Source organism: Vipera ursinii, assembly GCF_947247035.1.
Source record: "Vipera ursinii genome assembly, chromosome: 2".
NCBI classification, from domain to species: Eukaryota; Metazoa; Chordata; class Lepidosauria; order Squamata; family Viperidae; genus Vipera; species Vipera ursinii.
In genome coordinates this window covers 114471585-114496666 of record NC_139513.1, presented here as the reverse complement: position 1 = coordinate 114496666, position 25082 = coordinate 114471585, and the positions used below count along the sequence as shown (strand labels likewise).

General features: G+C 42.2%; 1 protein-coding gene across 1 annotated transcript in view; it reads left to right on the top strand.

Moving 5' to 3' along the window:
* Window positions 1-23756: 23756 nt before the first annotated feature.
* Window positions 23757-25082, top strand: part of METRNL (meteorin like, glial cell differentiation regulator) — a 36954-nt gene continuing 35628 nt past the window's right edge. The window contains exon 1 of the mRNA XM_083354420.1: window positions 23757-24064. Coding sequence (XP_083210546.1) covers window positions 23934-24064 — 131 coding nt within the window. The 5' untranslated portion in view covers window positions 23757-23933. The remainder of the gene's footprint in view (window positions 24065-25082) is intronic.

Sequence of the window (25082 nt, the reverse complement as noted above, 5' to 3'; positions counted from 1 at the left end):
TACTTTTGATACAGGGCAGTCAAGCAACGTGCTCAAAGTTCTTAAAGCTGTTGCGTTTTATGTATCATTTCAGAGATTGTCTTACTTCTTTAATCCTATTGTGTGTATTTTTCTGATTAATTTAAAATGATGAAATGAAAGAATCCAAAAGAAATTCTGTGATTCTCCATGGATATGTTGAAAAAATGTAAAGCAGTACAGTATGTAAATCTGACATCATTATTAAATTCTCTGATTCAGTAAAAAACATACTTCCTATGTAGTCATTTTCATTTATTTAGCATCTATTGGAGAAGGAAAGAATCATACAGAAGATGAAATAGTCAACTGTGTACTGTTTAAATATTGTGATTTCAGATTGTCAGACAGTACAACAAAGGCACATTTTTCTAATGGCCAGCTGAGCCAACATGCAATGAATGAGCAAACCATAGTCAATAGAGCAAATTCAAGACATCACTATGAATGACTCAAAGAATGTGGACATTGAGAAATATGGGAATGCGGTGAAAAATACCATGGACCTGGTAAGGCACATTAAAAAAAAAGGAAAGACATCCCAAAAGAAAATGAATGTTTGTTAGCAAATATTAGAGCAAGGAAAAGGAGAAATACTTGAGCCTAACACAGTGTTTGAGGCATCTGTTCATCTCTGTCCAAACAGAACACAAAATGTGCCTCAGAGAGATCAAATTATTTCCATCTCATCTATAAATTAATTAATTTAATCAATTAAAATCAGAATATGTGTGATCAAAGTAGTTACTATATTATTCAGGGTTCAATTTGAGTAAAATTTAGCTCTTCCAAGGACAGAGCCAGTTTGGTGTAGAGGTTAATGTGGTTAAGGCATTGAAACCAGGAAACTGAATTATAGTCATTCCTCTGAGTTTAAGCATTAAAGCTGGCTGGGAGACTTTGAGCAGTCACACTCTCTCAACCTCACTCACCTCATAGACTTGTTGTGGGGAAAATAGAAGGGGGAAGGAGTATTGGTGAGTTCACCTCCTTGAGTTGTATGTTTGTTTGTTTGTAGCAATAGCAATAGCACTTAGAATTATATACCACTTCACAGTGCTTTACAGCCCACTCTAAACAGTTTACAGAGTCAGCATATTGCTCCCAACAATCTGGCTCCTCATTTTACTGACCTAGGAAGGATGGAAGCTGAGTCAACCTTGAGCTGGTGAGAACCTTGAGCCTGCAATACTGCACCATTGTGTCTGTCTGTCTGTCTGTCTGCCTGCCCCTCTCTCTATCTCTCTCTCTCTCTCTCTCTCTCTCTCTCTCTCTCTCTCTCTCTCTCTCTCTCTCTCTCTCTCTCTCTCTCTCACCATATAGGATTAAAATCTTGGAGTTCTGGGCATCCCACAGATTTACAGAAATTAGAGTTTATAGTTTGCTATTTTTCAGTGACTACTGTGGAAAAACAAAACATGCAGATTTTTTTTTACCAAAATAGGATGACATTTGTGAGCTCAGATTCATAAGGATGAAACCTGCCTAATCTGAAAGAAAAGTACAGGAGTCAAGCTTCTTTTTTTAAAAAAATAAAATAAAACCACACTACACTCTAATGTTCTAATGAGAGGCAATTACTCACTTTTTTTTAACCAGGGTGTAAAAACTCCAATTGAATATCCCTGTCCATGAAATGAACTATTTATTTGTAGTTGACATTTCTTTTCTCATCATATTCCCTCAACAATTTGCAATTTTCTTAGAATTCATAGTGAGGCAAACTATTTTATTTTAGTTTAAATAAAATAAAATTCTGATTATGCTTTGCCAACATGTTTTACAGTATTGTACAGCAGTTAAAAACAAAGCTTAATACTAATGATGGTAGAAATTATATTCCATTAAATTTTACAATTGTTTTCATAAGTTTTTTTTTAAAAAAAATTGTTCATGTGTATATGAAAAACCACTGAGTAACACAATCATCTTAATTTCACTGTTAGAATTCTAGGCCAACCAATAGCATTGGTGACTCATTTTTTTAGGACTCTTATTTAACACATGCACTTGTTCTCAAATATATAATTTACTTTTCCTGGCCACGTTGTTATCTGATTAGTTGGGTATAATCCTCAATTTACACATTCTTACCTCAGTAAGAGGCTGCTGGAACTAAGCAAACATTTTCTCTCATTTACTGAGAGAGAAATCTCATCTCCTTTGTCCCAGCTCAGAGCAAATAAGCTGTGGAAATAAATAGCAGTTCAGCAATTGTAAAAACATACCTGAAGTACTTTATGTTAGTTTTATCATTCAGGAAATGACTAATATACAATGTCTGTCCTATGGCTTCTTGATATAGGATGAAAAAGAAATAAAAAGAAACAGGTTTTCAACAGGGAGAAAGGGGGAAAGAGAGAGAGAGAATGAGATGGGGAGAGGGAGAGGGAGAGAAAGGAAAGGCTTGGCGAAGGTGAAGAGGATGGAAAATTCAGTGACAGAAAATTTCCCATTAGAAACAGAGCAGGCTTCTAAATTGTAAACTTGAGGTTAGTCACTATACCTTTTTGGCTTGCTGGTAGAATAAAATTCTTGAATTAAATCAATAAAGATTAATAATAACTGTGGGGAGGAATAGGGAAAAAGGCTTGTGAGCGTCATTCTGTCAGTTAATATTAAAAAAGCTAGCTGTTTCCCCATTATAGCTGCACATGATTGGTCACTTAAAGTACAGGTACATTAATTAAATAAAATTGATGCTTGCTCCTATATTTTAAAATATTCCATAAATAATCTGTCAGACTAGTAAATATAATCATCAGGAATATCTCCAGCCCGTCTCTCATCCTGAGATCACACGCTATTTGTCTTAAATGACTTCTCTTGCATAAGTGACTAATTCCAAAAATGATGATAGGATAAAATTATGAATTGAAGTTATATGCACTGGCCTATTAAGTTATGTGCATATGAGATAAATTAATTACTTTAGGCATATGGAATTAGACACAAATATTTGATATTAGGCAATATTTCAGAGTTTCACCAAGCTTATTAGACAACATCCCATTTCTCAATTTAATTAAGAGCTAAGTACATTTCATGCAACATATATCAACAGGGGAGCCTCCTATATGGATGGCTGATTCAGACTGTAGCCTCTACTTTGAAATGCATTTCATCTATGATTCTCAGTGAAACATGATTGAATAGGTCATGTACCATGGCGCTACCAACCTCCATTCACTCTCTCTGCCTTCCTTTGTAAATAGCTTTGAATGAGTCATGTAACTGAAGATTAAAGCACAAATGCAGTTGATAGTGTACTAAGTTCACTTTAAAATCCCATTTATTATCATAAAGTTGGAAGAGGGTATTTGTCTGTAGGTAATCAAAACCAGCCTTCTGCAAAGTGTAGACCTTATATTAATTTTACTTCTTTGATAGCCTTGATATTAAATACTTTGTTTCTCTATTGGCATTGAATTACAGTTCCCAGCCAGTTTTGCACGATGAGGACACTTTTTGCTGAATAAGATTTACTCCATTATATTAGATACAGGATAGTAAGAGTAATATATACAAAGACTGATTCATCTAGATGTAATGATGGGCAAGAGGTTTTGTTAAAGCCATAATCTCTCAGATCAAGAATAAGCAATCTTTGAAAGCAGTTGGATATATTTAGAACATTGAAAACATAATGTGAGCACTCACAAAATGGTTGCCATTAACAAGAGATTTTGGCCTTCATAAATTATGTCTTGCTAAACTACTGACTCCGGGTTTTGGTCAGTAATAAATATCCATTTATGGAAGACAATAGGTGAAGACATTGCCATTAACTTTGTCTTTATTTCTAGGAGGTTGACTCAGAAGGAAGAGAGGGAGCTGAAGGTGTCTCTGGGTGCAGTATTTTTTATAGGAAGGCAAATATCACTCTGGAATATATGAGGGAATTGTGTAGTCTAAGACACAACCCAATATCTTAAGGTTTTCAGAGCAGAGATGTCAGTTATGTCAACTACTAATCAATCTATCACAAAGCCAGTGAAGCACAAAATGAAGAGCCTATTGAAAGGTATTAAGGATGGAAAGACCATTGTCATCCAAAAGAACTGCATTCTCATGCCGACACAGGGCAATTAACCATTCAATGTTGCTTCATTCCTGTTTGTTATAATCATACTTACCTAAAAGTGTCTGTGTCTGAGAGAATTCAGCCAAATCAAAGCCTAGCAGCCATGTTAAGTCATCTTAATTGGGAACTGAAATGTACTGCCTCATCCTGGTCTGAGGAATCTAACATGTATACTCTTTCCGCAACTCCCTAAACTAGGCTCACGTTGTTGTGTATCACAGCAGCAACAGCAGCATAATTCCAGGAAATGTTACGTTTGATTAAAAGAGTTGCCAAATGTTACATGGGCATGCCTTAGCATGTTTCAGAGCATCATATTTTGCCTTTGAATCTGAAGTGCTGCGTGCATACTGCTGGGTTAACCCCACTTAATTTATTTCAATTTTACATATTACAACATAGGAAGATATCACTCTGTCATGCACAAAAATGCTTTCATGAACCCTACATGCAATAATTCAGTAGTTACATGTAGAAAAATGAAGAATTATCAAATGGTGGAGTTGGAAAGATTTCAAGTATTATCTGGTCCAACCCTCAGCAATGTTCTGAAAAACCATTTAAACCATGAGGGGTGACTGTCCAATCTCTCCTTAAAATCTGATATGATTTTGGAAATCTGAATGCATAAAACAAAACAAAAAAGCAGCACAGTCAAATGGAAAGGAATGCAGCAGAGAGCAATGGCCATGACAAAAAACCTCAGAGTTTGATAAAAAAAATATAGTATAACTTAATTACCTTTATAGCAGTGAAGGCTGGAAACCCCCCCTCCCCCCCAAAAAAATCTGACAATGTTTTGCAAACAAAGATGAGCAATATTTCTGGTTTCTAGAAATTAATCTTGACTTGACTTTGAGTCAGAAATGTCTCCCATGGTGAAAAACAACCCTTCATTATGCTATCTAAACATTGCCTTACAGATAATCATTGTATTATAACTTCTGTTTCAGTTTTACAAGTAATTATGGCTCATGTGATGTTTGTCATTGGTGAAGTACTAGGCCAAGGATTATGTAACATTTGCAGTGGTGAAACTTCAGGGACCAGAGACATTTGCTTTATTTTCCATCTATAAACTCTGTAAAAGAGGGTCTGAAAAAGAAAATGGGATTCTATTTTCATAGAAGCAATGTATTTTATTAAAAAGGAATAGGCTACAGACTGGGGTCATACATAGTAAATCATTGTTTAAACATAATTTATTGTATGCCATTTAAATAAACCACAATGGCTGGAACAGTACAGGCTAATGAGCTATAAAGTGTGCTCCAAAATGGCAGGATATACACTAAGGCAAAACTATTTTTAATTTATGTGCAGATACTTGCTACTCAAAGCTGTTTAAGTTCAGTAAAGAGATTTCACTCAATAGCAGATCAGGGAAGTCCACAAGGCATTTTCTGGAGACTATAAGGATCAGACAGGCTTATACTGGAAGAAAGCACTTTTTCTAATAAGCCAATGCAAAGCTGTTTAATCAAAAATTATAAGAAATGAATACATGTCCCAGGATAATGTTGTAGGATCCAATCCAGGTCAGTCACTGAGACCAGAGGTTTAGCCTTCTGAGCTTTTGCTTGAGCACATACGTGCTTGAGCACATACGTGCTTGAGCACATACTAGGGAACTTCTCTCTCTATCACATTCCGACCAAGATTGGATCCTACAAAAATTATACCTTGAAAATGGTTCCATGCCTAACAGCAACCTGGACATAATCTTCCCTTAGAGACTGCATTGAGCAATCTAGTGGCTGCACCACCTATCTCAGTCCCCAAAGTACAATTATAGGAAGACCATATTCTAATAGCAATTGTCCAGGCCAGGTTAAAGACAATAATCCCTAACACTGCCCTCATTTCCATATTTTGTTCCAGGTAGTTTGGCCATCCCCCAACTGAGGTCTCTCTTGAAATGTTGGAGTTTTAACTTCGAAACTTCCCAGCCAACTTCATCAACATATTGGGAGCCAAGCACACTAGAAAAAACGAAGCTGTAAAGAGATTGTCCTTGCATTCTGTTTTTTCCATGTTTGATTTCTCCAGATGTGCAAATGATGCTTTTGAAGAGTAAAAAGATCTGAAAGTACTACTGCAACAAAATAATTCTAGCAGAGGATTTTCAAGAAAAAGTCTTGTCAGTAAGTTTAGGGCAATCTTTTAGACCCAAATTAAAAGTACTCTTTGGTCAGGGATTAAATAGATCAAATCCCTGGTGGCAATGCTAAAATACTTAGTCCCTTGATTCTACCCAGCATCTACACAGTAGTACAAATATCTAGATTTGGCTGGTACTTTTCAGCCATGCTTTGAAAAGAGAAGTAAAGAATTGCAACTTCGTTGGATAAATTAATAATCCTGCTTAGATGCAAAAATACTTTTTTTCAATCTCGTAACGTAGCAACTGTTACAATATAGAATTATTTTTTCCTAATCCTGTCTATTTTGGTTAAGTATCAGATTTGTTTAGCTTACCCTTACTTTTATTTTGTCAAAATCCCACCTAGGATTTTTGAATCTGTGCTTTCAATGTAACTTCATGAACTGGCTTTGTCTCTTGGTCTTTGGTTATAAGAGCTTCCTGCTCAGATCTGGAATTTCAATACCTTATTTCAGGGCTTTTTTTTCTCATAGAACGTTCAGAACGGAGTTCTGGCACCTTTTTTGGATGGAACCTTGTAGGGTAGGCAAGGTGGGTTGTATGACGTGTGAGTTCCGGCACCTTTTTCTTTTACAAAAAAAGCACTGCCTTATTTATTTGCCATACTTCTGAACTCTTGTGCTGAAGTCTGCCGGTTGTATTGCTAATATCTATGCAGGCTGGAAATTTTGCAGCAAATGAAAAATTAAGTCTGCCAAGAGGATGTGCATCAAGATAAATATCTGCTTTAACAGCCCCATAAATGGTTTGTAAAACAGGAAATTAATGTTTATTAGATGCAAGGTTAACCATAGGTTATCTTGTTTTTAATATACAGGTCATCTCTGCTGAAAGAAAGTTTCCAAGGAAAGGAATAACATTATACACAGAAAATATATACAGACGTAAATACACATTTAACTAAATCATTAACATTTCTAGAAAGACTAATATGGATCTTTCTTGCAAACAATTTTTGCCAAGTGCAAACAAAATTGATTTGATGTTTGGAGCAAAGCACCAACCTACATATTCAACTATTTGTGTAAAATCCTGACAGATCAGACTCAATGTACTCCAGCATTCCTTTTCCAACAATGGTTAACTACTTTCTAGATTAGCTGGGGCTTGAGCTTATCCAGTATGATGATTAATGGTTAACAAGCTACTTTTTTATTCAATCAAAACCCTATGATTTTTCAGTTTGATCCTAGTTCCTAAAAATCAAGGTATTGACTGAGTCCATGCAACATACTAAACACAGCATGGAACCCATTGAAAGAACTTTTTAATTTTTACCTAGGGTTTTCTTAAATGAGCTGCTCAACTATCAACAACCCATTTCTATTTGGCCTAATGAAAATAAAAACATATTTATTCTTATTGGAAAAAAGAAATCCAGATGACTGTCTGTCCTTTCGTCCATCCATCTATGCATGCATTCATCTGTGGAACCACGAACCCCTATCTTTTTTTTAGTTAGTACAACAGGAAACTGAATGCTAGCTGGATTTACTAGGTTGGTCAGCCAGTTATTCTTTATTATTATTATTATTCATTTAGCATGCAAAAGAAACAAGCAAAATAAAAATTATACAGCAGCTGGATCAGGATCAATCTGCTCTGTATAGGATAGAGAAAGGCTAATCCTTTGTCTCCTCACTTTGGTAGACTTCTAAGTATGAAAGACTAAAGTGGAGAAGTGAAGAAGTAGTTCCATTGTAGTATCATTCCTGCAGTAACATTTTTCCATCACCATCAGCTAACTATTTATTTAGGTACAGATAAACATCAGGCCACATTAAGTGCTGCTTAACCAATAAATCACAGTTAGCGCAGCACCTACATTTAATAGTATTTCCATCATAATGCCTAACTTTAAACAGAGGATACCAATCTGCAAACATCCATAAAGTAGTATTTCATACCAAGTGGTTGGTCTTAGACAAATGGTACTTGCTTAAGATTCAGAACCACTGCCAGTAGAGCTGGCAAAATAGAAGAGTGGAGATCAGTTTTCCCTATGCAAAAACATTTGCATTTCCCCATTCAAATAAGCAGGACAATCTGGGATGTGTGTGTGTGTGTGTGTGTGTGTTGCTGGACTCACAACTCCTCTCAATTATCAGGTGGCAGCTGTGGCCAGGAAAACCTTTGCACAGCTTCATCCGGTACAACAGTCACACCATTTCCTGGATCAGGATGCCATTCAGGGAAAGAAAAAAAACTCATGCCCTAGTCACCTCATAGCTTGACTACTACAATGTACTCTACGTGGAGCTTGCCTTGAAGACCATTCAGAAGATCCCACTGGGCCAGGATGCAGTGGTGCAGGTACTGAGGGCATGCATTGGTATGCTCATGTGAATCCCTGCTTTGTGAGCCACACTGGTTGCCATCTTGTTTCCAGGTATGGTTCAAGATGCTAGTTATGACTATAAAGCCTTATATGGCATAGAGCTTGGTTACTTGAGGAACTGCCTCTCTTCTGCATTTTCTGTCTGGTCAGTTCAAACAAACAGCACTGGTGCACTCCTGGTTTGTTTGTTTTTTTTCCCAATTAAACAGTCATCTATTGGAACTTAAGAAGTATGCCTTCTCTGTTGCACATCTGCCTTCTGGAATAAGCTCCTCTCCCCATCACGAGAGCAAAGTGAATCCCATCATAACGGTGTTCTAGAGGGTTAAACGACCTAGCCCTTCTCCCAGGCTAGGGCAAGCTGGAACCCTCTTTGAATATGTTGTGGGCCAGATTCATCTTCTTATTTACTGCATCTATCATCTAGGCCACACTTTTTATCTTATTCTTATACTGTGAACTGCCCAGAGTCAGTCTGGAGTTGGGCAGTGCCTAAATCAAATAGGTAGGTAGGTAGGTGGGTGGGTGGGTGGGCAGGCGGGCAGACAGATGGGCAGGCAGGCAGACAGACAGATTGACAGATGTGGATGCAATCCTTTGGCTGCAAACTAGAAAGGAGGCAATAGAAATTGTGAGTGGGTACAGCAAAATATACCCTGGTTTAGTTTTCTGCTGGTTCATGAATGAGTGGAGAGCCGTTTAACTGAGCTGTTAATGTATTAAATAATAATAATAATAATAATAATAATAATAATAATAATAATAATAATAATAATAATAATAAAGTTGGTCATCTAGTCCAACCCCCTGCTCAGGCAGGAAACCCTATACCATTTCAGGCAAATGGCTGTCCAGTCTCTTCTTAAAAACCTCCAGTGTTGGAGCATTCACCACCTCTGGAGGCAGGTTGTTCCACTGGTTAATTGTTCTAACTGTCAGGAAGTTTCTCCTTAGTTCTAGGTTGCTTCTCTCCTTGACTAGTTTCCATCCGTTGCTTCTTGTCCTGCTTTCAGGTGCTTTGGAGAATAGCTTGACTCCCTCTTCTTTGTGGCAGCCCCTGAGATATTGGAACACTGCTATCATGTCACCCCTCACCCTTCTCTTCATTAAACTACACATACCCAATTCCAGCAACCGTTCCCTATATGTTTTAGCCTCCAGCCCCCTAATCATCTTTGTTGCTCTTTTCTGTACCCTTTCTAGAGTCTCGACATCTTTTTTACATCGTGGTGACAAAAACTAGATGCAGTATTCCAGGTGTGGCCTTACCAAAGCATTGTAAAGTGGTATTAGTACTTCACGTGATCTTGATTCTATCCCTCTGTTAATGCAGCCTAGCACTGTGTTGGCTTTTTTGGCAGCTGCAGCACACTGCTGGCTCATATTGAAGTGATTGTCTACTAAGACTCCGAGATCCCTCTCACAGTTACTACTAAGGCCAGTAAGACCTTTGCTTTATGTGAGCCTGAATACACCAAGAACCTTAGCTTGTTTCATACATTGTGCTAAACTATAAATTACAATCGACTAGATTCAAACAGTACACTAAATGAAGCAAAAAATGAAAAGTTTCCTGCTTTGCTTTGCTTTGCTTTGCTTTGCTTTGCTTTGCTTTGCTTTGCTTCGCTTCGCTTCGCTTCGCTTCGCTTCGCTTTGCTTGTTGCTTCCCTTCCCTTCCCCCCCTTCCCTTTATTTAGAGTATTTTTTTAATGGCATTCATAGTCTTTGGGTTTTGTGTAAAAAGAACCATTGTGGTGTAGTAGTTAAGGTGATGGAATATGAGCAGGGAAAGCCAGGTCCAAATTGACCCTCAGCCCTGGAATCTCATTGGGTGATTTTGGATCACTCTCAGTCCAATCTACTTAAGGGGTACTGGTCCAGGAACCAGGGGTTGGGGACCCCTACCTTAAGCTCATGGAATAATTCATTGTAAATTCTGGATTAAGCATACTGTGGAGATTCCTGTTGCCTTTCTTCCTGGACCCAGCTCATCCCAAGAATTCCCAATCACAATCTCTGGCTTCCAGTCTTGCCCACTACTCAGCAGAGGGGCTGAGCCTACATCACACAACTAAAATTGCCTTCTTTGCATAGTTCTTAATAATATGCAGCTTCCGCAATTACACAGTGGAAACTTCAATACTAAATAACTAGCTCAAGATCGTAAACTTTATCACGCAACAAATTCTATGATATAATCTGCAATGACTTCTCTTTTTTTCCTAATATTAAAGCAATAGCAATAGCTCTTAGACTTATATACAGCTTCATAATGCTTTATAGCCCTCTCTAAGTGATTTACAGAGTCAGCATATTGCCCCCAACAGTCTGGGTCCTCATTTTACCCACCTTAGAAGATGGAAGGCTGAGTCAATCTTGAGCCGGTCAGAATCAATTTTATATGAAAAATATGAAAAAAAATCAAATAATTTCATGCTTGTACAGTAACATTGATATTCTAAATTGTAATTAATACTGGAATATTTTTTCTATGTTTTTAATACTCTGTTATTTTTTAAAATTACGATGTCAATAATTAATACTACACAAATATCATTGCATTGAAACAATATAATGTATGAAGAGTTACAGCTGTGCAATACTACTAATTATAGAATAATAATAATAATGTGCACCTTCCCATTCACAAAGTCCTCTTTCTCTATCATGCTTGGATATATTCATCTTCCAAAACAAGCAGCAGCAGTACACACTGGAATTCTCAGTCCCTTTCAAAAATCACACACCCACAAGTTGGTAAAGGGGACAGCTGTGATCACTTTGAATTTCCAAGTTAATATAAGCAATCTCAAAAATTAAATCCTTTACATTGAACCTCCCCAATCTGGTTCTCTTTTAATGTGCTAAACTATAATGCCCATTGTCCCTTATCAACATGACTAAAGATGCAACTTTGACAAATCTGGAGCATATCAGGCTGCTTTAATTACATTATTTGGGGCCTTGAAATCCAAAGTCTCTTGTTTTGTTTAGGTTTCTGAAAAACTGTCCCACAGTTTTTCCAGCTTCCTGTTCCTTATTGGTGAACCACAATTCCTCTTTCCTTGCTCCATCATGATTACCATAGGTTCATGTGAGTCTGTTGTTAAAGTGATGATGGCAATATGCTAATCAACCATTTTTCATTCTGTAAATATTTGTGGTTAAAGTAAAACTTACACTGTTCCCATTCAATATTTTTCAATCAGCTCATTTACCGGTATCCTCTTTAGCTTAGTTCAGCACGTAATCTAGCACATGCATTCCACACCTTTGGAATACATCCCAATCATTGCCTGGGCATTTGCAGGTATGAAAAGGCCAGTTTGGCTTATGAAGTCACACTTATAGCTTTGTAGACACCCTTCTTCCTCCTAGATACTGTTGCTTCTCTGTTTTTCCTTTATGCGCATTTGTTTATATGTGATTATATGTACACTTGTGAAAAAAATGCAGGAAAAGTACAGATAGCAAGTGCTCTTGAGCGAAATGATTTACTTAAAGGAGCATTACTCTTTAAAATATAAGAGGCATATAAGAGATTCTGTGAAACTTTGACAAACTAGACCTGGCCCTCTTTGTTTCATTAAAATTTCACAGAAAACCTTGAAGAAAGGAAACACGTATAAGTCAATCATACATAGTAATCTTCTGAGAGTTTCTTTGCATTCTACTCAAGTGACCAAATCTGTTTATTTAATATTTGGAATTATAACATAGGCTAATGTTTGTGATAAGCAATCTTTTAGAAGTGAACTCTGAAACACTGCCCTAAGTAAATACATATTACAAATATTATTTGTAACAAAATGTGCTTACTTTTTTCCTCCTCCTCCTCCTCCTCCTCCTCCTCCTCCTCCTCCTCCTCCTCCTCCTTCCTACAGCCAGACCCTTGTGGGATATAAAGCATTCTTGAAAAGAAAATTAAAGTCCTGAGAAGGCAAGTTCACATTATGAGACAAGCCCAAGAAAACAAAGTATTGTGTAATATTTCATCTCAGAATGCTGCTGTTTGATACTGTTTTTGTCTGGTAATTAGATGTTTCAGCTACTGCATTATCATTTGATGCAATTAAATGTAAGCCACATTGGAACTTTGCAATCAACTGATTTAGTTTTTCAAACAAACAAAAACCATAATTTGCAATACAAAATTGACATGGAAAAAAAATCCACAAATAGATGCTCATACAATTATAAGATTGAAGCCTATTCCATCCTAAGCACTATGAGAACATAATCCACAAACCAGAAGAGAGTAACCTGTATTCACAAGTATCAACAATACCACCAGGAGTGTAATGGGCTCTTTACAAAACTGCACCAGTTCTGATGAACTACACTATAGTTTTGCAGTTGGTTTTCCCCGCTGTATTCATGAGCTTTGGGATGCTACTGTCAATCTTGGTGTGCTGGTGAGGGGGAGAGGGAAGGTAATATAGGTAAACTGAGGACTTGTTCAATTTAAAACCATTTGTTTAGTGACCATTAGAAGTTAACAGAAAAAAGTGACTTTCAACCTGTTCTCTTGCACTCACAACTCTTACAGCATCCCCAGGGTCACGTGTTCAAAATTCAGGCACAGTAATTCATGATGGTTGCAGTATTCCAGGATCATGTGATCACCACCTGCGACCTTCCCAGCTGATGTCCAACGAGCAAAGTCAATGGGGAAAACCAGATTCACTTAACGCCTGCAATGATTCCCTTAACAATAGTGGTAAAAAAGGTGATAAAATCAGTCATGACTCATTTAACAATTGCTTTGCTTAGCAACAGAAATCCTAGTCGCAATTGTGGTTGTAAGTTGAGGACTAACTGTATTCCTAGCTACTACTTCAATGCTATGAGAATAAGATACGGTACTGATGGCAAGATTTGTTTGACTTCCATACTTGCCTGGAAGTAGCTAATTTAAGACAAGCCTTGGAAAATATTATTTGGGAGTGACATTTCTAATTTTAAACATACTAAGCATTGTTTTATTTAAATTCAGAGTGTGAATTTATTGACTGTGGTAATAAATCATTGATTTTCCTTCAGCTCTTCTTTCAGGTGGTACCTGACATACTTCTTGGACTACAATCCTCATTATCCACAGTTGGCAGGTCACTGAAAGCAGCAAGTAGGGATAATAGGATTTATAGTCTGAATTGTTGTTATTGTTTTTATTACAGTTATTTAAATCTCATTTCTCTCAACAATCTAGTAGGATTTTAAAACAAAAATTCATTCAGCATTCATCCCACAGTGACATAGCTAGTAATAGTTTCATTCCCTACAAGCATTTGCCATTTCTGCAACACCTTCCAGCATTCATGGTGGCATAGTGGTTAGAATGGTTAGAAAACTCTGCCCACTGCCAGGAGTTCAATCCTGACTAGCTCAAGGTTTACCCAGCCTTCTATACTTCTGAGGTCAGTAAAATGAGGAGTCAGATTGTTGGGGGTAATATGCTGACTATGTAAACTGCTTAGAGAGGGCTGTAAAGCACTGTGAAGCAGTATACAAGTCTAAGTGCTATTGCTATTGTTATCACAGTGTTGAAAACTGGCAGCAAATGCTTAGAATTAAATGCAGCCTCTCTTAGAGATGTGATAGCAAACAAAAGAAAACACACAGATAATTTAAACTATGAAGAGGTTAAAAATAATGTAATAATCTCCTCAATCTCCTCCTCAACATTCCCCCCCAAAAATGGAAGAAAAGGGTTCAAACATTTTGTCCTTTCTCCTCCAGTGACTTTATTACAGATTTGATGCAATCAGGTCAACAAGGAACAATTTAGACATATTAATTGTGGTAATATTATTAAGTAAATATTTCTAAATACATGCAACAGGTGTTTGTTTTCTAGTGAGCAATTGCTCCACAAGTGAAGGAATAAGATTTTTTGTCCTGAAGTCCTATAAAGGACCTCTGTATATAATGACCTCTAACACATGTCCATTTTGAGAGCGCTGTTCAATTAAAAGGTTAGAGTAGCATTATCCTTCTGAAGCTAAGCTTTACAATAGTCAGTGCTTTTTTTGTAAAAAGAAAAAGGTGCCGGAACTCACACATCATACAACCCGCCTTGCCTACTGTACAAGGTTCCAATCCAAAAAGGTGCCGGAACTCCATTCTGGGTGTTCTATGAGGAAAAAAAAAGCCCTGACAATAATATTGAGTAAATGGCCATACTTGTCCTCTCTACCAGTCTTTTTTTGCCATGCTATTTAGTATACATATTTATGTTGAATCCAGTGGGATGTTTTTAAACAATACCTGTGCCAGTCAGGTTTTTTGTGTGGTGCAGTGGGGCACAAATTAAGGCCATGTTGTTGATGCTATTTAATTGCACAATTAACACTTTAAACAGTCACAACTTCAGAATTTCAGATGTCACATCAACATTATTTTAATTGTCTTCTTGCTTCTGGTTCAGAAACAGGTCTTTAACTGGGCTTATAGTTCAACTTACATCGGAAATCTATGGATAGGTGTGTGAACAAACATGTATTATACGTAAAATATAAGTAAAAAATATCCAGGAAGAAGCTGTACACACTTCACAAATAATTCAGAAGAAGCGGACCTTGATGAAAACTGTACCTATCAGTTATTCATTAAAAATTGAGCTCTCTGTTTGAGCTTGAAATAGAATGGGCCTCTTTGATGAATCAGATTTTTTCCCAGATTACCAGTAATAAGTTATTCCTGCAGAAATTAATATCTGTTCACTGATGAGCACATGCCAAGCTACAGTTTGTTTAATAATGGTTTGTCCAATTAGCTGAGTTTATGAACTACAGTGGTTGGATTGACACAATATTCTGAATGAAAATTAAGCCAGAAATGCGATATAGTTTAGTACAGGGCTTTTCAACCAGTGGTACGGGTACCACCTATGGTACATTGGCACCTGGCAGGGGTACACAAACATCCTGGAAAAGTGGTAGCGGGGGAGGGGAATGAGTTGAACCGGTGGCAGCACCGCACATGCCTGAGCGAGAGATGGCTGGAGCTGCAGGGCTGTCAGGGCTCAGTGGAAGCGCCACAATCAGTGCTTCTTCAGGGCTGTCAGGGCTCAGTGGAAGCACCAGGATCAGCGCCAGTTTCCAGCTGGAGCTCGGCACTGATCCTGGGCCTTCTGAGCCCAGAAGAAGCACCGATCAGCTGGAATGTTTCAGCATCTCCAGGGTCTTGTGATTTACATTCAGATGCTTGGCAACTGATTCATATTTATGATGGTCACAATGTCCCATGGTCATGTGAAGTGACCAAAACCTGCTGCAACCACCCAGCAGATGGAGGGAATAAAAACCAAGCACCCCCCCCCACACCTCCCCTGCTGCCAATCCTCAACAGAAATGCTCACAACCATGAAAACCTCGGAGAGGAGGAAGAGCACCACCGGGCGGGCAGGCAGGTGTCTTGCTTGGCTGTGGCTTGTGGGGCACTTTTGTCAGTGCCATTGTAACTTTGAACAATCACTAAGCAAATTGTTGTAAGTCAAGGACTACCTGTACTGCACCACTTTTTTCTTTTTTTTTGGTCATCATGTTTTTGACACCTTGCTAGGTGACTGGTGGTACTTGGATGTTGCCATATCCTAAAAGTGGTACAATGGGTGAAAAGGTTGAAAAGCCCTGGTTTAGTACAATGAGGACAGCCACTTGTGGTTGATTTGATTAGCAAGCACTGTAAATAGGTGCAATTAGCAGGTACTTTCTTTGTAAGTAGATATGATTCTTATAGTGGAATATAATACTTTCATGTGGAAACCAATTATTTTGATCCATTTTATTCTAGCATCAGGTTCCCACATGGTATTAAACTTGCCATCTCTTCCCAGATGTATAATATTTGCTGGAAGAAAGGCCAGAAGATTCTGTTCAGCTTATTCTTCCAGACCTCTCACCAACTTTTGATACCAATGAACATGTTATCTGTTGAACTGACGTTTCTGGCTAATACATGAGCATACTGTTTCTTAAAATGATGATCTTAATCTGAGTAAGGTTCAGCAAACCGAGACTTCTCTGCCAGCCACTAAATGTACCTCATTCAGCAATGCAATAAGTGATTTGCACAGTCATGTTATAAAATTGAAGGCAAGTACATAGATTTATCACATTTATAGGCATCATTTGCGTGATGATGTCACAACAAACATGTCATTATTTACTCCACTAAAGCTTCATTCTTCCCACTCAGTTTTGTGTTTAAATGCTGGTGCTTTTCAGAATGGCAACATGTCAAGCCACCTCTCCTTAACTGCATGCTGATGCTCAGATGTAATGCTCAGAGATGAGCTAAATCAGTTGTTTCCCCCCGCCTCCACGTGAACACCTAAGGACTCCCATTGCAAATAGGAATTCGGTACTCACAATAAACTTTGCAACACCACAGAACAATGGAAACAACCCTCACTGGAATTCGATCACAATGGTTGCAAGAGGGGTTAGTTTAATTAATACTAGTAGTCCTCAACTTAAAACCACAATTGAGCCAAAATTTCTGTTGCTCAGCAAGACAGCTGTTAAGTGCATTTTGTCCCATTTTATAACCTTTCTTGGCCTAACTGTTAAGTGAATCACTGCAGTTAGTTAAGTGTTAAGTGAATCTGGCTTCCCCATTGATTTTGCTTGTCAGAAGGTTGCAAAAGGCGTTCACATGACCCAGGATACTGCAACTGTCATAAATATGAGTCAATTGCCAAACATCTGAATTTTGATCACATGACCATGGGGATGCTGCAGTAGCAATAGTGATCGTGTTATACTGCTTACATTTACATTTATATACTGCTCCACAGTGCTTGATAGCACTGTCTGAGTAGTGTCACCATTATTGCCCCCAACAATTTCGGTCCTCATTTTACCAACCTCAGAAGGATGGAAGGCAGAGTCAACCTTGAGCCCCCCAGTTTGCAATGGTTGTAAGCAGTGCTTTTTTTGTAAAAGAAAAAGGTGCCGGAACTCACATGTCATGCAACCCGCTTTGCCTACCATACAAGGTTCCATCCAAAAAATGTGCCAGAACTCCATTCTGGGCATTCTATGACAAAAAAAGCCCTGGCTGTAAGTGTAAAAAACAGGCATAAGTCACTTTTTTCAGTGCCATTGTAATGTCAAACAGTCAGTAAATGAACTGTAATTAGTCAAGGACTACCTGTAATTTAATCTGAACCCCTGGAAATCTCCTTAGCATTACAATTGTTGTGTACTGGGTTCGTTGCGCAGGAATGAAGACAAGGCAAGTGAGTTCAGCAAAGATCATGGTTTATTGCTTGCAGGATCTGAACTGGAGAACAGGGCTGCAGGTGCAGCAATTTATACCCTGGCCCCTAGGCAGCAGCCAATAGGTTTGAAGCAACCTATTGCCGCCCTAGGGGCAACCAATAGCAGCACTGGAGACGGGTTGTCTGAGGAGCTGGGAGCCGTTAGTTAGCTTCCCTGCTCAAACAGCCTTCCAGCAATTACCACGTGCTGTTCTCTTAACAAAGCAATCCCAATACATTACACCCCTCCCCCCTAGAACAAACAACATTATAGCAACAACAGAAAGTAATTACAGCAATACAAATTACAAAGGTTTAACATTGGTGTGAAAACAGGTTTCCACTTAGCAGCTCAATAAGACACTTTACAACATTTTATTTTTATTTATTTATTTTAATTCCATTTATATCCCGCCCTTCTCCGAAGACTCATGGTGGCTTACAAGCTTAGAAGTAGCCATCATTCTATGTATATGCCTGCTTATTAGGGCTTTCACACACACCCCAAGCGGTATTATTACAAAGTCAGCTTAATTGCCCCCAACAATCTGGGTCCTCATTTTACCTACCTCGGAAGGATGGAAGGCTGAGTCAACCTTGAGCCTGGTGGGATGCGAACCTGCACTAATCGCAGGCAGCTGGTGTTACTTAAGGAGGCATTAGCCCACTGCTCCACCAAGGCTCTTATATCATAGCTTCATTGTTCAGGACAATCTTGTAGGTCAACAGGCATTACAAAAGGTACATACAACATTATAGCTTTATTATTTCAGGACATAATCTTGCAGATAAGCAGGAGGTTATCTTGTGGAACGCCTGGGGGACCCAGGCACTTCCTGGTCTACTAGCTTGTCCGCCGGGCTTGGTAGACCAGTGTCTTTTAGTTCACATGAATCAGGATGGCTCGGTGCTCTCTGGCTGGCCTTTCCAGGTTGGCCCACCCCAGAGTCAGTTTGTTCAGCAGAGTTAGCACAGTGGCTGTATAACTCAGGTTGGCTTTCTCCGTCAGTGGACCCATGTTGCACTTTTGGGTTCCCCCCCTCTACGGCCAACTCCCCATTGCTTTGGCTGTTTAAGCCTTCAGAGTCTATGTCTGCATCGGTCTGGCTGCCAGTTTGCGGCCTTAGGAAAGGACTTATGACAAAGTCCTTGCTTTGTGGCCGTTCTGGGAAACGCTTCCTAAGCTGATCGATGTGGCGCTGGACACTCGCCCGCCCTCTAGGCCCACTTCGTAGGAGAGAGGGCCTGACGTTTTAGTGATTTTTCCTGGCACCTACAAATTCCCATGCCCATAGTTCCTGGCCCACACCCCATCGCCCATTTGCAGCCCCCTCAGGCGTTTTGGACGAGAGGCTTCTGCTGCCACCAGATCTGGGTGCAACCTATCCAGGTTCGTGATCAATCGCCTCCTCCAGCACAGCTCTGCTGGGCTTTTCCTGTAGACGCGCATGGTGTAGAATGTTGGCAAAGCAAAAAATCTGCCAGTCTGTGGTGCCAGTCCCCAGTCACTATATGCTTCAGTGACTCTTTTGTGGTGCAAACCATGCATTCGGCTTGACCATTAGTAGAAGGGTGAAACGGGGCCGACGTTGCATGCCTAATTAGGCTCACTCTCAGAAACGCCTGAAATTCTGCCATAGTAAATTGGGCTCTGTTGTCGGATACTACGACATCTGGCAGCCTGTGCATGGCAAAGAGCTTCCTAAGCACCTGGATGGTCCTAGCAGTAGTCATGTTTGCAACTGGAATTATTTCAAGCCATTTAGAGTGGCTGTCGATCACTATAAGGAAGAGCTGTCCCTGAAAGGGCCCAGTAAAGTCTATGTGAATTCTAAACCAGGGAGTGGGAGTCTCCTCCCACTCGTGAACTGGAGCGTGTGGCATTTCCGGCCTTGATTGCTGGCATGTATAACATCCATGCACCTGGGACTCAATGGCCTTATCTAATCCTGGCCACCATAAGTAGCTTCTAGCTAAAGCTTTCATACGGACAATACCCAGATGGCCTTCATGCAGTGATTGTAAAACCTTGTCTCTTAGTGAGGTAGGAACTGTTACCCTGTTCCCCCAAAGAATACAACCCTTGTGAGCTGATAGCTCATGACTTCTTGTAAAAAAACTCTGAAATTCAGGTCCTGGGCTTTTATCCAGCCACCCTGTGTGTACCCAAGAAAGCACTCTACTTAGTGTCTTAGCTGCCGTTTCTGCAGCTATGTCCCCTGCATGGAGGGGAAACTCTGGCAAGTCCTGAATGAACAAAACACGGGCCACTGGGGCCGGATCTGGTTCGATTTGCTGTAGTGGAAGCCTGCTCAGGCCATCTGCATGGCCCATCTCTTTGCCGGGTTTGTGAATCAGCTTATACGTATAAGTTGATAAAAAAATAGACCATCTCAGCATTCTAGGGGATAATATGTGGGGTGTCTGTTTGTCGGTCGTGAATAACCCCAATAGCAGTTTGTGGTCTGTGAAGACCATGAAGTCCCTGCCATATAAGTAGTTGTGGAATTTTTTAACTCCAGCTACAATGGCCAATGCCTCTTTGTCAATTTGAGCGTAATTACGCTCAGCAGAGGACAGTGTCCTCGAATAAAAAGCAATGGGAACTTGAGTTCCATCTTGCTCTAAGTGACTCAAGACTGCACCCACCCTGTATGGGGACGCGTCACACGCTAAGCAAACTGGTTTAGACTCCTTGAAATGAGTGATAGTGGAACTGACCGACAGAAGTGCTTTCAGGTCCTGAAAACTTTTTTCGTGAATGCTAGTCCACTTCCAGGAAGCTTTTTTATCTAGGAGCCTGTGAAGTGGCTCTGCCACTGCAGCCTTGTTAGGAAGGAACGCATGGTAGAAGTTGAGGAGGCCCAAAAATGTTTGCAGCTCTCCTTTTGTTTTAAGCTAGGTGCCATCTGAATGGCTTTTACTTTGGACTCAGTGGGGTGGATGCCATCAGCATCAATGCGAAACCCCAAAAATTTGGTTGAAGGGACCCCAATACTGCACTTGCTCTTTTTTAGTTTGAGGCCTGCTTCACGCAGCCTCTGCAGGACAGCTCTGAGCCTCCTTGCTAGCATCTCTGTGGATTCTCCGGCAATAAGCAAGTCATCAAAAAAGCGGCAAACCCCCAGAATGCCCTTGAGTGTGCGTTCCATGATTCCCTGAAAAATGCCTGGGGCTACACTGACCCCAAATTGCAGATACTTAACTTTGAATGCCCCACTGTGGGTTACAATTGTCTGTGCTGCGGCCGTGGCCTCATCAACAGGAAGTTGATGATAGGCCTGAGCCAAATCTAATTTTGCAAAAGTGGTGCCACCCTGCAAGGATGCCAGGATGTGGCTCTCTACTGCAGACATGTCAAACACAAGGCCCGGGGGCCGGATGCGGCCCGCAAAGTGGTTTCATGCGGCCCGCGAAGCCATCCTGGAAAAAAGTGAGGGAACGGCCCCCACTGCTTTGGCCCTGGCCCAGAGACCCTCCTTCTGCTAGAGACCCTCAGATCTGTCCCACTCCTGCCCAGTCCCCCATAGGCACCCTTGATGCAAACGATGAAGAGCTGGCCACACCCACCCAGCAGGCCACACCCACTATAGCCACGCCCACCCAGTAGGCCACGCCCACCCTGGCCATACCCACCCGGCCCCCTGAGGGCAACCGCAATGCTGATGCGGCCCTCAATGAAATTGAGTTTGACACCCCTGCTCTACTGGAACTGGGTATGCGTGCTATTTAAGGGCCCGGTTAATTGTGCATTTATAATCTGCACAGATTCTGACTTCCCCGTTGGCTTTGAGTGGTGTGAATCAAATACGTCTGTGAATTCCTTGCAAACTGTCGCTAGACTCGCGACTTGTGTCCGGTTGATTCCGGTTACAAACAGTTTGCAGAACTGCTGCCTGCAGTGGAGGTTTGGAGAGGTGGGTGCGCACTCTCCAAACTGCCGCCATCCTGTTCGTACAGCTGCCGCATTCGTCCATGTTTGACGAGCGCGGCAGGTCTCCAAACCGCCACCGTCCAGTTTACACAGCTGCCGCGTTCGTCCATGTTTGACGAGCGCGGCAGGTCTCCGAATGGGTGGCGGCGGTTTGGAGAGTGCGCGCACACCTCTCCAAACCGCCGCCATCCCGTTCAGAGGTCTGCCGCGCTCGTCAAACATGAACGAACGCGGCAGGTCTGCGAACGGGTGGCAGCGGTTTGGAGAGGTGTGCACGCACTCTCCAAACCGCCGCTGTCCCGTTTGCACAGCTGCCGCATTTGTCCATGTTTGACGAGCACAGCAGGTCTCCAAATGGGCAGTGGCGGTTTGGAGAGTGCGTGCGCACCTCTCCAAACCTCCACCGTCCCGTTCGTACAGCTGCCGCGCTCGTCCATGTTTGATGAGTGCAGCAGGTCTCCAAACGGGTGGTGGCGGTTTGGAGAGGTGCGCATGCACTCTCCAAACTACCACCGCCCCATTTGCACAGCTGTCGCATTTGTCCGTGTTTGACGAATGCGGCAGATCTCCAAATGGGACGGTGGAGGTTTAGAGAGGTGCGCATGCACTCTCCAAACTACCACTGCCCCGTTTGCACAGCTGGTGCGTTCATCCGTGTTTGACGAACGCGGCAGATCTCCAAACGGGATGGTGGAGGTTTGGAGAGGTGCGCGCACACTCTCCAAACTGCCACTGTCCTCTTTGCACAGCTGCTGCGTTCGTCCGTGTTTCTTTCAAACGCAGAGGAATGCAGCAGCTCTGCAAACGGGGCGGCGGCGGTTTGGAGAGCTGCGCAGCTCTCCAAACCTCCGCCTCCACGTTTGGAGAGCTGCTGCGTTCATCAAACGCAGAGGTTTGGAGGTCCTGGGAGAAGGGCAGGGCACTCGGGTGGCTCCGGTGGCGCCCGGGCTGAAGGTGCCGCCGCAACTCAGTGCCCGTCGCCAGGGAGACCCATCGTTGCCGTCGCACAGGTACCTCATGGCTCGAGGGAGCCGCGCTGCAGGAGACGCTCATGAGGCTTCCTTCGGCCGGGGAAGGGCCCGTTGCCTCTGAGGGGGGCCGGCGGGATCCTCTGAAAGGCCATTTCCTTCCTCGGCCTGTGAGTCCGTCCCTCCCCCCTCCGTAAGCTGGCGGCACTGGGCAGGGACAGGTGCGTGCAGCTCAGGATGCGGTGCGGGCGTAGGGGTGGTGTATGTTTTTGCTTGTTCTGCGCGTGCGTGCCCACATACGCGCGCACATTTTGCGGCTCTCACTTTTTTGTGTGTATGACGGAACTGGTTCCGAGTGGCTCTTTTGCTGTTTCGGGTTGCTGACCCCTGCCCTAGTTGTACCAAACGAAGCTATGAGTTGGCATGCATTTTCCCCTCAGCTAACTCTTCACAGTTGCTTCTCAGTTTTTTTTAAAATGGCAAAGCTTTTCCATACTACACATCTCACATCACAGACTGCCTTGAATTTTATTAAACAACGTGCGATTGTTTTTAAAAAAACGAGAAATACTCATGGCAGAAGTTCCAGTGTTCTTAGCTTCCTCTTTCTTAAACACCCAAACTGGAGCACTGACAGTCTTGAACTTATCTACTGAGGTCTGCGAGGTTTCCCCATAAGGAAAGCCGTCGGTACCCGTGTTCAACTGGCTGCTGTCACTGTGACAAAAGGAGAGAGAGAGAGAGAGAGCAAAAGGAGAGAGAGAGAGAGAGAGAGAGAGAGAGAGAGAGAGAGAGAGAGAGAGAGAGAGAGAGAGAGCGCTTTTTTTCGGGTTTTGTTAGGCAAGCAAAGTTAAAAAGGCCAGGAGAGCACGGAATCCGCTCCGTAATAAAAGGAAATCCATTGCGGGTTTTAGCCGCGGTCTCTGGAGTGGGTGGTTTCCGAGGCGCAGCGGCTGCCCGCCCTCCACTAAGCTTGGGACGCGGAGCGAGAGCCGGCTAGGATAGCGAAGGCACCGTTGAGGCGAGTGGCCGGACGGCGGGGATGGGCTCGTGCTAGCGGCTTGCTCCGGGTCGGGTTTTCTCTCGCCATGTAGCGCAGGCTACGGGCTCTCTCCTCTTCCCTCCTCCGGTGGATCCGTTCTAGGGCAGCCCGGCGGGGATCATGCGGAGAGCCCCGGCGCCCGGGCTGCTGCTCCCGCCGCCGTCACCGCTGTTGTTGCTGCTGGGCTTTTTGGTACTGGACAGGGGCTGCACGGCGCAATACTCGAGCGACTTGTGCAGTTGGAAAGGAAGGTGAGAAGCTCGCCGGGCAAAAGGGGTGTTTGGCGTGGGATCGGCGGACTTGGCGCCGCTATAAAGGTGTGTTTCCAAAGGTTGGGTCTTTGTCCGGGCATATCCCCGTTCGTGGGATCTGTTTCCCAAGGTGCGCTCCTGAGGAATCTAGACTTTAGGACACCCCCCACCCCACCCCCACCCCCACCCCACCCCACTTGCTCGAAACGATTTGCCTTTCTCTCTGGGTTGTGGCGTTGCTAAGTCGGAGGCGATTCACGCTGCTTTTAAAGAAAGCCGGGACTCTTTGGGGATCTCTCTCTCTCTCTCTCTCTCTTTCTCCTTCCTCTTATGGGGAGATGGGGGCAGAAAGGGAGAGATGAAAGCCGACTTTGCAGAGAGGGTTGCTTCCCCTCCCCTTTCTTTCCTCCCCCCTCCCTTAAAGCCTATTTCCCCCTCGGTTGAGATTGGAGAGTTTTGAGTGGGGTTCGTCAGCCAAACGAAACGCGAGTTTTGGAAACCTTGGCTCCAGGAGAGCTCATTCTCTTCCTCCCCACTCCCGCTCCCCCACTTTCATCCTAGAGCCTGCCGGGTGTGCGTGTTTGAGAGTGCGGGGGGTGGGTGGGTGGGGGGTGGGGGAGAGAAGGAGGAGAAACCTTAGCTGTTCTCGAAACCCGCTCTTCAGCGAAGTTTCGTTCGGAAAGGGAAGGGAGGGGGCGCATAGTTCCGCGTGGGCTTTTGCTAGCTCCAGAAGCTCCAGGACACATGGATTTGATTGTTGCAAGAGGGATAAAAGAAATCTTTTTTTTTTCCCCTCGGCTGTTTGCTCTGATTTATTGGAAGGAAGGGGGAGAAGGACAGTTTGATTAACATTCCAGGAGTGTTCAGGATGAGTATATTGCCAAAGCAACGAGCGAAGGAGATTGGGGGGGGTGAGGGGGGGGGAGAAGAGGAGAGGAGGGAAGCCGGAGAGCGCTCAGCAGACAAAGGTAGAGTTTCTCTCCTGACCACTGCAGCACCCTCCACATCAGTGCAACTC